This window comes from Apium graveolens, unplaced genomic scaffold, assembly GCF_009905375.1.
Source record: "Apium graveolens cultivar Ventura unplaced genomic scaffold, ASM990537v1 ctg3683, whole genome shotgun sequence".
NCBI classification, from domain to species: Eukaryota; Viridiplantae; Streptophyta; class Magnoliopsida; order Apiales; family Apiaceae; genus Apium; species Apium graveolens.
Genome location: NW_027418212.1, coordinates 9,200 through 20,310, shown reverse-complemented (window position 1 = coordinate 20,310; position 11,111 = coordinate 9,200). Strand labels below are relative to the sequence as shown.

The 11,111-nt window shown below is 31.6% G+C and overlaps 1 protein-coding gene and 1 pseudogene across 1 annotated transcript; both read right to left on the bottom strand.

Moving 5' to 3' along the window:
- Positions 1 to 3,729: 3,729 nt before the first annotated feature.
- LOC141701276 (receptor-like cytosolic serine/threonine-protein kinase RBK2) lies at positions 3,730 to 6,465 on the bottom strand (annotated as a pseudogene).
- A 1,601-nt stretch (positions 6,466 to 8,066) lies between these two features.
- LOC141701275 (histidine-containing phosphotransfer protein 1-like) lies at positions 8,067 to 10,541 on the bottom strand. Its single transcript, XM_074504959.1, has 6 exons — positions 10,388 to 10,541; positions 10,088 to 10,212; positions 9,939 to 10,004; positions 9,632 to 9,703; positions 8,826 to 8,898; positions 8,067 to 8,295 (listed from the first exon to the last, which is right to left on the bottom strand). The coding sequence occupies exons 1-6, from the start codon at positions 10,448 to 10,450 to the stop codon at positions 8,245 to 8,247; spliced, it is 450 nt and encodes a 149-aa protein (XP_074361060.1). The 5' UTR covers positions 10,451 to 10,541; the 3' UTR covers positions 8,067 to 8,244.
- Positions 10,542 to 11,111: the final 570 nt, after the last annotated feature.

Here is an 11,111-nt window from a genome sequence, read left to right as displayed (position 1 = left end):
GTTTTTAACACAGGACTTCTCTTCTTTGTAAATTACTAACACGAATTGACTTATATTCTCTGTAAACTTTATTTATTTATAAATTATATTAAAATTTTATTAAGTTACATTAAATTAAGTAAAATAACATAAATTTACTTTTATTTTGAAAAACTACAAACCGCAAAGTAAACTATTAACACGAATTGACTTCTATTCACTGTGAACTTTATTTTCTAGAGTATTAGTTAGTGTCAAGTGTCAGTTTACTTTTAAATTGGATAATATTATTTAAAAAATAATTAAGTAATAGCAAATGACTTTAGTAACATTTATTAACTTTTAAACTGAAAATTATTGATTTAACGATCGTATTTGTTACTGTCCATCTCAACGTTTATTTACTTAAAATTAAAAAAGATATTTTAACAATAACAAATTTATGGGCTGTATTTAGATTATATTAAGTAATATTAAATTAATTTTAATAACATCTATTTACTTTTAATTTGTAAATTAATTCTTATCGATAATTAGGTAATATTAAATAAACTATATTGAAAAGGCTAATTATAAGATAATTATCAAATAATATTAATTAATATTAAATTATCTAAAGAACATATATTTGGTTCATAAAAAGAGATACAATTCGTTTCACAAAAATAAAACTAATATGTTAGATTTCCATATCAAGTAAAACAATGAAAAAATAGAATTATAGTGGAAAATATCATAACTGATTCGATTCTTTTTAACCACATAACTATTTTTTGCAAGTACCAATTTAATATTTGATAATAATATATTAATTTTAATTCGTGTTTCGCACAGATTATGAATAATTCTCTACAAATATTAATTCGATATTTTTAAGTCTCGGTCCCGTGTTTTGGGTTATCAACTATCAACTATCTATACTAATAAGGAAACCATGTTTAGGTCCCAAATATTGGTACTCACTAAAAAATTATGCAACTATTTTTAAAATTTTATGTAATAAAATTTCATGCAAATGTTATTTCCTTTTTATGAAGAGGCGGAAGGGATCCAAACCTGAACAAAAGACTATGATGTACCACTGAGAATCTAAAAACTAAATTAATAACCAAATTTATATGTACACCGAGTACTCTAACTAAGTAATTTATATTTGGGAAGTATGTCAATTTTCACAAATTGAGCACATTCACATCTATTTTAGCTAAACAAATCTTGATGTACGGACATTCAACGAATCCATTCCTTCTGGCTAAATTGGTTGGATTTATGACATTCTTAAGACTTCCATTATAGAAAAGCACTAATAATCTAATCATGCCTAAGGAAAACATAGAAATTATGTCCATTATAACGAGGGTGAGTTCCTACCCGCTAACTAATGTGCATAACGTCAAACTTGTGCAAATTTACTGTATCAACCTTATTTTACTCTATGAAATTGATACACAATCGAGTTGTTAATATTAACATTGGAACAAATTTAATTGTAAATTTTGAATTTTGTTATTATAGTAAAAGTAGGAGAAAAGTAAAACTCACGCTTCATAGTTGTGAGTACTATAATGATCTTCAAAGGCAAGGCATAGAGTTGTCACCTTTTTAGCGCCAATGTTGTTATTCAGGAAAGAAATATGATTAGTTAGATGTATTCTTAATTAATATTAGCTTATGAAGTTGGTTAGTAATAGACACCTTCACATTTACACAAATTATTTTATGAAAAGTATTTTAATGATAAAAAAACCTATCTAAATATCTACTCAACCATATTTAAATTTTTTAGGTGCATTATGTTAAATAAAAATTATGTTACATATTATCACTAGAATAAATAAATAGGGGATGACCTCATGCTTGAACCCTTCAACCTGTGGACAGCATCATTGAGTTCCCGATTGACATTTTTCTGCTCACTGTTAAATTAAATAAACTATTTTTAAACCTAAAATAAATAAATTAAAAAAAATAGACATAAACAAATAACAGAAAGAAACTGACATTGCAATTTCCAGCTTGTGTGACACACTCTCCCAAACATTATCAAAACCATTCTCAAGAACTGAAAGAAATTGTGGATCATCACTCAGCTTTTGCATGTCAATAAATTGGCGATCCACGGTTTTCTGTAAACAAATCAAGAAACAACAATCCACCATAATAAATCCAAAATGGTATAAAAATCAAGTAAAATTCCCGGAAGCTAGCATCAAAGATTAGTCAGATAAGCATTTTTAGGGTGAAATTAAATATCTATAAAAAGAAATTTTTCAAAAATGAGAAAACTATAAAACCAACTGACCTCGCGATACAGAGATTTTACAAACTGAACATATTGTCGCTGGAGTTGTTTAAGGGAGTCCATTATCACCTGACTTTTAACTAGTTCAAAGGCTTCGATTTCTAAGCTCTTGCTACTTAATAATTAGTTGCTTCTATTGGGAAATGACTCACAGCTATGTTACTAATTATATTTTTAACATCTTATGTTACTCATAATAAATGCTTCAGTTTTAGCATGTAGAATTTTCTAAATATAGTACTCCTCAAATAAGTAGTCAGTAACATAGAAAATATTTTGTTATAATTTAATCAAAATTTAAGACAAAGTCAATTTCAAATTATTAATATTTGATAGCTGGCACCATAACTAGTCTTATATAAAATCACCACAAATCAACATTCTAAATCACCTATAACATGGTCACGTAAATATGCTATATAAAATCATTATAAACTTTCCGATCAGATTCTCTAGAGCAAGTACAATGCATACCTATATTTATTCTTATAACTATAATGTAATACTAAAATCATAAAATTCAACTTCAATATATAGCTAAATGCATAAATAGATATTTGGTCTTATATTTAAGACGAAGAATGTTTGTAGTCATCCTTGTCATATCATAAAATAATTAATAATGAAATACAAGGAGGTTCACTTTAAATTAAAATGAATGAGTTAGGATAAAATTTTAGGTAATTATGGAATTATTTGGTTGTAAGATACAACTAGCATCAGAATTGAAGTGCTATTTTAACACAAAAAAGTTTAAGTGTTATTTTAGCACCATAAACCACTTTTTGATCCATATTATAATTATGGCTATATGCATTTTTGATCTAGTATTGAATTTGCTCTGACCCACAAAGTAAATTACCACAAAGTAGTTTTAATTTATTTCTTTATGTTCTCAATTCCATCTTAAGATATTGTTAGAAATATAGGCTAGAAAAACTTAGCTTGTACGGATATAAAAAATGAACTTCAACCTTTTTTAAAACTCTAGGAGGAAGTAGTTTAGGTGAACTTCAGCCTTTAGAGAAAGTTGGTAAATGGTAACCGTATTCTTCAGCTTTCCCTTAAACTAAAGACAGAAGACCAAGCAATTGTCCGTCAATTTGTTTTTAAGATGCTATGGACTAATAACAAATGCATGCCGGAGTTTCAAAATTTTATCAGCCTTTTGTAACCATTGGGCTAGTTACGTGTTCATTGACTTAGTTTGTGATCATCGAAATCTAAAGCTTCTAAAATGACACTTATTTCAGATAAATACAGTCATGAGTCTAACTCGCATCGAGATTAAGTACTGATAATGAGTTCCGGGGAAATAAAATAAACAACTTGCAGCATTAGATATTAAATGTACGTGCATCATGTAAACGTATGTTACAGACCTACAAATGACAACATTATCATCAAGTATTGAACTATTTACATGAACAAAGTCATTGAATGCCTGATTGTGTCTATAATTAACTAAAGTGGTTCGATCTATTAGGGTAATATATAAATATTAAAGATAACATCATCTACTCAACCAAAAATAGATATATACTTCTTTTGATATCTACCTGGATATTTACTCTATGGACTTTTGGCATGGGCTATAAAATATGTTTTTGATAGCTAGCCAGAAAAAATATGATGTTCAAACAAGCCATTCATGCAGAGGCATCTGCAGAGGCCTCTGTTTAGGCCTGTTAACAACATTTGAGTTCCGAAATGCGGTAAGATGATGATTCTCAGCATCAAAAAGTTCTTCAGAGTACCTCTTCCAATATGATGACTTTCTACATCTTTTCACCATCTCCAAGCTCATATGGTCGCCTTTCAAAATCTGTAATATCTGCAAGGGAAATGAGTATGTCATCCCTAGTCCTACAGTTACTAGATTCTACATAAAATGAAAAGACTGAATATTGTTTTCATACATCTCCTTGAGATCACTATCTAGTACTAAATTTTTATCCAACGAAGTTTACTGCAGTTTTGATCTTACTTTGTTGGAATTTACTAATGATTTATTTGAGTTAAGGATCAGTATGTGCCTGACTCATTCGAGGACGCCTGATAGATGACTGCTGCACACACAGAAAGGCAGATAAAACTACGAGGTTCATCTGTAGGGAGTTGTAGTCGTCAAAAAGTAAAGGATCAACAAGCTCTCTTATGTCATTCTTCTTGAGCAAAGGCTTTGCCTGTAATGAACACATTAAGTCTTAATGGCCGTATAATTAATAATTATCTATAGATATTCATTACAAGACTTTGTTGTGAGTAATCCAAAGCTCGACGTCCACTAGCAGTACACCAAATGTGAAAACATCAGTTTTCTCGTCTACTATGCCATACATCAAGAACTCAGGGGCAGTATAGCTTCGAAATTATGAATTCATAATTATATGAATAAGTAATAAAACCTACATCCACTGATATACCACTCAGAAAGAATGAGCAGGCTCTGAAGAGAAGACAGATAAACGAACCTGTTGAGTAACCCTCTGAATGAATGAGCAGGCTGTATAAAAGTAGACAGATAGACGAACATGTTGAGTAACCAACGAACCTCGTTGAGTAACCAGCTCATCTAAAATGAAGCCCATTTATGGGTCGAAGAGTGGAACACCGACGCCCATCTTTAGGGCATTATTTTATATTATTTTAACACTCCCCCTCACTCGAAAGCCCATTTATTGGTCGAAGAGCAGATCACGGGCGCACATCTTTGGAGATGAATATAATAACGGATTCGAACTTGTAACAACCAAGTGTTGCCCATTGGTTCTATACCTGATTCTTAACCAGAAAGTTTCTCAGGCCCTTTGTTAATTGGGGCTAAAACTCAGGAAACGAAAAATGCCAAATTTGCCTTTCGTGTCTCTCATAAATTGTAAGAAATATTGGGGTGGCCGGTTCGGGGATCGAACCTGAGTCCTCTGTCAGCCTGAGCTCTGATACCATGTGAAGGAACCGGTTACTCTAAAATATAAAGGTGGTAAAGAATTGCCCTTTCCAGGATCTTATATTATTCTAACAGAACCGAAGTGTGCCCTCAAATATTGTCACTGTGTGATGAGTCCAGTGCTCTGGGAGCCATGGCAAGCCCAAAATCACAAATCTGTATTAAAATAGTGAAACTATATTGGAAAATCTGATCAAACCCAAGTAAAAAAGCTGAATTCGTATTATACAAAAAGCAAACAAAAAAAACATTTCAGAATATGCCGTTTTACCACATATGTATTGATAAAAACTGAACTAGAAAGGCCACCGAGATTAAATGTGAAGGTACCTGAGGCTCAAAGTCCTTTGTAAGCAATATATTTGCAGCCTTGATATCTTTGTGGATGATTCTTCTTTGACCACCTTCGTGAAGATAAAAAAGACCTTCAGCTGTTCCCCTGACAACCTTATACCTAATACCCCATTCTAATATTCTATTTTAAGCTGTAAACTATTCCTGATGTTAAATGTCAACAGACAAAACCACATTTGCACTTTGCAAAGTTCAATTGAAACGTGAACTCTAAAAGACCAAAGATAAGTTCTACCAATCCAGCATCAGGAGATAGCTCCAAAACAAGGTGCACGACTCAGTCGACCCTATAACCAATCAACTTGGCAGCGTGGGGATGGTTGACATGGCCCTGCTAGGAAGTCTCCTATCCAATCCTGAGGAGACCCTTTAGTCAGTTTCTTATTGCAACAAACTGGCCATCTCGCAAACATCCTTTATAAACTTCAGCCTGACCTCCCTTTCCAGTCAGGTTTTCTATAGCCCAAAAATCAGGTTAAGTTAAAAAATTTCAGCATATCATGCACTGTCACTATCTCAACTGACAAGAAAATTTTGACTCTGGGGGAAAATTGTTGGTAGCAGATTGAAGTTGCGAGAGGGTAATATTCTTCCAATGAGGCTTAAAATAGTTCAAATCTGATTCAGTGGGGGGACTTGCTAGCATGTTTTTCATGCTACTGCTAAATCTTCTAGAAAGATTAAGAGGATGCAGGGTGCCTATGTGTCTCTTTGACTTAGTTTTGATTAATTGCACAATACCGGCCCATCGAGAAGGGGTTTTTGAGAAGTATTGATATTCAAATTCTGAAGTGCTCTCTTTCGTAGAGACACTGTCGGAATCTGAGAAGTCCTCAAGTACCCCTGTTGGTGAGTATACATCTTCTTTTTCTTTATCCATACCTCAAAACTAAATTAACAATAATTAATAGTGACATTTTCGAGGATAACAATTATGAGAACTGTCAAATGCACTAAACAAAAGTTAAAATTCAGCTTAAAGAGTAAAAGTAACAGCATACACAACCAGGTGCAAGTGCAACACAGCTTCCACTTCTAACATAACAATTGATACCTTAAATATTAACCTTAACATAAGAATTGACTAAATCTCAAGAAAAAAATGAAACAAACACACATATCTATAGAAAAAAATAAAATTATCACTTGAATTTTACTTCATTACTATTTATAATGGTCAAAATGCATATGCCTCTATCGAGTCTCGAACCCTTCTCGACCTCTTAATCAGGTAACACTGCAACTGCCTCAAGAGAAATTAAATAAGAACTCCTAAAAACAATGGTGTTCAGAAATTTCCCAACAGATGTTGTAATTAATCAAAAACCATATACCAAAAACACCAAAACACACCAAGAACATACCCAAAATAAAATAGGAACAACTCTCACGAAGAGGAGATTTAATTAACCAAACAAATAATCTAATAAGACAGAAATTCTTGTACAGGGAAAAAGATAATTGAAAAATAAGAGCAAAATAAAGGAAAAGAACATATTTGGGGATTTACATCGTTGAAGACCGATGAAAGCCCTGACAGCTGAGCATTAAAACATTGAATACAAAACTGTAACGAATAGATGGCATACAACTTATGTAAAATCACCAAGTCGGCAAATAACATAGTAAAGGGAAATATGCCATTAGCTTTATCAGAACACCCTATGCATGAAAACTTGAGTAGGAAGTATGACACCTAACATTCACAACTACAAACTCCTAGTCTGATAAGTCGATAATTTCATATGTTCTTTTATGTAATTATCTTATGTTCCATGTAATTATCTTATGTTCCCACATCTGTGAAAATATATAACTTTCACGCCCCAAAGATATCCAGAATAATAAACTCAACGTGGATATTATTTTATGAATGCGCTCATAACACATAAGCAATCTGATATAAAAGAATTCAGAAAAGGACTTGAACCTGATCCCAAGAAGAAGAAGAGTTATAATTTTATCGTCGCAATTGGTTCAATTACGAAAAAAAATCGTCATTTTTGTTCAAGTACTAAGTTCATAGATTTATTCATATTACTTGTAAATAGGTTTATGTTATCAAGTAAACCTCAACCCGTTACGGAGTTACTGGTATGTTCTTACTTTGACCCAAGTGCTATATAAAGTATCTTCTGTCAAGAAGGCTTGGCAGTGCAACGCAGACCGCCTTTTGCTCCTCCTTCCATTTCCATATATTATGTTTCATGTGAACGTGAACCTATATTTAACATCAACTACTACTTGTGGCTTACTACTAACCAATTTAAGTCATAAATAGAAATATATTTCTAAATTGTGATGACTTGCCGGAATAATAACACAAGGATAATAAGTCTTGCATCAACAAGTTTCATCATTTAGCCCCCAAAATAATTATGTTTTAAACATTACATACATTTATCTTTAATGATCAATTCTAAAGCATACAAAATACTAGATAAATTCCAATTCATCCAAACATGCATAAAACGACCAATATATAGTTTTATTAGAATGACCGAAATACTAAATTACATGAATACTCAGGTAACCAACAACTTAAATCGTTTATCACTCAAACTTATTATTATAATTAAAGATAGACCTGAATCCTTTAATACTCAACACTAAATGTTTAACAAACACTTAGACTATCGTCCCACCAAAGGAAGCTTAATTATCCCAGAATTGGGACCGATCCACCTGCGCCGATGATTTGTTGTTGCAGCTGCACATAACAGAGATAATATATCATTTAAAAATAGAGTAGCAGAAAGGACAATAACAAAAAAATAAAAAAAAAATAGTGAAATCTCTAAATGAAAAAAGCGTTTCAATTGCAATCATACATACATATATATATATTGTAAAAAATTTCGAAAGCATTTATTTCATAAGAAATACATTGAGTTGCTATAATGCATTTCTCTTATATACAGAGAACCCTCCAAACCAATAAAATATAAAGCAAGTTACTAACAAGTTCAAATTTACATAATAAGATATTAGTGTGAGCATTAGTCTGACAAGTCTATAACACAGAGCACTACTAAGCATATGTATAATTGCAGGTGTTATAACTCGACATTTCAAAAAATACTGTGATAAATTTCAAAACTTGAATGTCTCGCACTAGTGAGTGACCCATCCGATTAGAATAATGATCTTAAGCTCTCGAAAAGATGAACGAAGATTTTTGCTTAAATCACAAAAAAGGAAACGACGAGGCTTAGCTTGAAATGAAAGAAATGTACTTACACTGCAAACCGTCTCCAGCTTGTTTTTGACAAAAACATACTCTTCTTTCATTTTTGGGAGGCATTGGAGACAACTACAACAAAGACAACTTTGATTCGTTACAATATATCAATAATATGATTAGGCTGCAAATTATTAATGACAACAAAACTGATTAATGACACCAAGGACAATACTTTAGAATAAAATTGTGTACACATTTTTAGCATACTTTTCTCATTAAATATTAGGATGACAACCACCACTGCATGCAAATATCTCATAAGTTTTCATGCAAATGTTATTTCCTTTTTATGAAGAGGCGGAAGGGATCCAAACCTGAACAAAGACTATGATGTACCACTGAGAATCTAAAAACCAAATTAATAACCAAATATTTATGTGTACACCGAGTACTCTAACTAAGTAATTTATATTTGGGAAGCATGTCAATTTTCATGAATTGAGCACATCCACATCTATTTTAGCTAAACAAATCTTGATGTACGGACATTCAACGAATCAATTTCTTTTTACTAAATTGGCTGGATTTATGACATTCTTTAAGACTTCCATTATAGAAAAGCAATAATAATCTAATCATGCCTAAGAAAAATATAGGAACTCTGTCGATTATAGCGAGGGTGAGTTCCTACCCTCCAACTAATGTGCATAACGTCAAACTTGTGCAAATTTACTGTATCAACCTTATTTTACTCTATGAAATTGATACACAAGCGAGTTGTTAATATTAACATTGGAACATATTTAATTGAAAATTTTGAATTTTGTTATTATAGTAAAAGTAGGAGAAAAGTAAAACTCACGCTTCATAGTTCTGAGTACTGTAATGATCTTCAAAGGCAAGGCATAGAGTTGTCACCTTTTTAGCACCAATGCTGTTAATCAGGAAAGAAATATGATTAGTCAGATGTATTCTTAAATAATATTAGCTTATAAAGTTGGTTAGTAATAGACACCTTCACATTTACACAAATTATTCTATGAAAAGTGCTTTTAATGATAAAAGAACCTATCTAAATATCTACTCAACCATATTTGAATCTTAGTTGCATTATGTTAAATAAAAATTATGTTATATATTATCACTAGAATAAATAAATAGGGGATGACCTCGTGCTTGAACCCTTCAACCTGTGGACAGCATCATTGAGTTCCCGATTGACATTTTTATGCTCACTGTTAAATTAAATAAACTACTTTTAAACCTAAAATAAATAAATTAAAAAATAGACATAAACAAATAACAGAAAGAAACTGACATTGCAATTTCCAGCTTGTGTGACACACTCTCCCACACATTATCAAAACCATTCGCAAGAACTGAAAGAAATTGCGGATCATCACTCAGCTTTTGCATGTCAAAAAATTGGCGATCCACAGTTTTCTGTAAACAAATCAAGAAACAACAATCGACCATTCTGAATCCAAAATGGTATAAAAATCAAGTAAAATTCACAGCATCCAGCATCAAAGATTAGTCAGATCAACATTTTTAGGGTGAAATTAAATATTTATAGAAAGAAATTCTTCAAAATGAGAGAATTATAAAACCAACTGACCTCGCGATACAGAGATTTTACAAACTGAACATAGTGTCGCTGGAGTTGTTTAAGAGAATCCATTGTCACCTGACTTTTAACTAGTTCAAAGGCTTCGAATTCTAAGCTCTTGCTACTTAATAATTAGTTGCTTTTGAGCAGGAAAATGACTCACGTACAGCTCTAAACTCAAATGTAGCAGGTATATGCACTAATTATATTTTAACATCTTATGTTACTCATAATAAATGCTTCAGTTTTAGCATGTAGAATTTGCTAAATATAGTACTCCTAAAATAAGTAGTTAGTAGGTTTGGTGAAATATAATTAAATGTATGCCAATATAGTTAGCTAGCTGACAAACTAATGGTGTAAACAAGTCAGGATTAACATCATTCTATTGGGCCCATCCAAATGATGGTCTCTCCTCCTTGTGGTATCTTCTCCATCATTTCATATGTATTGAAGATATAAGCTTAGGAGTAGAAGAATTGACATAATTTTTTTTCCATGTAAAATACAATGGCAGGAAGTAATGATAGTGTTTTGTAGCCTAAAGTATCTAACTCAGTAACATAGAAAACATTTTGTTATAATTTAATCAAAATTTAAGACAAAGTCAATTTCAAATTATTCATATTTGATGTGGTAACGTAGCTCGCACCATAACTAGTCTTATATAAAATCACCACAAACCAACATTCCAAATCACCTATAACACCGTCATGTAAATATGCTATATAAA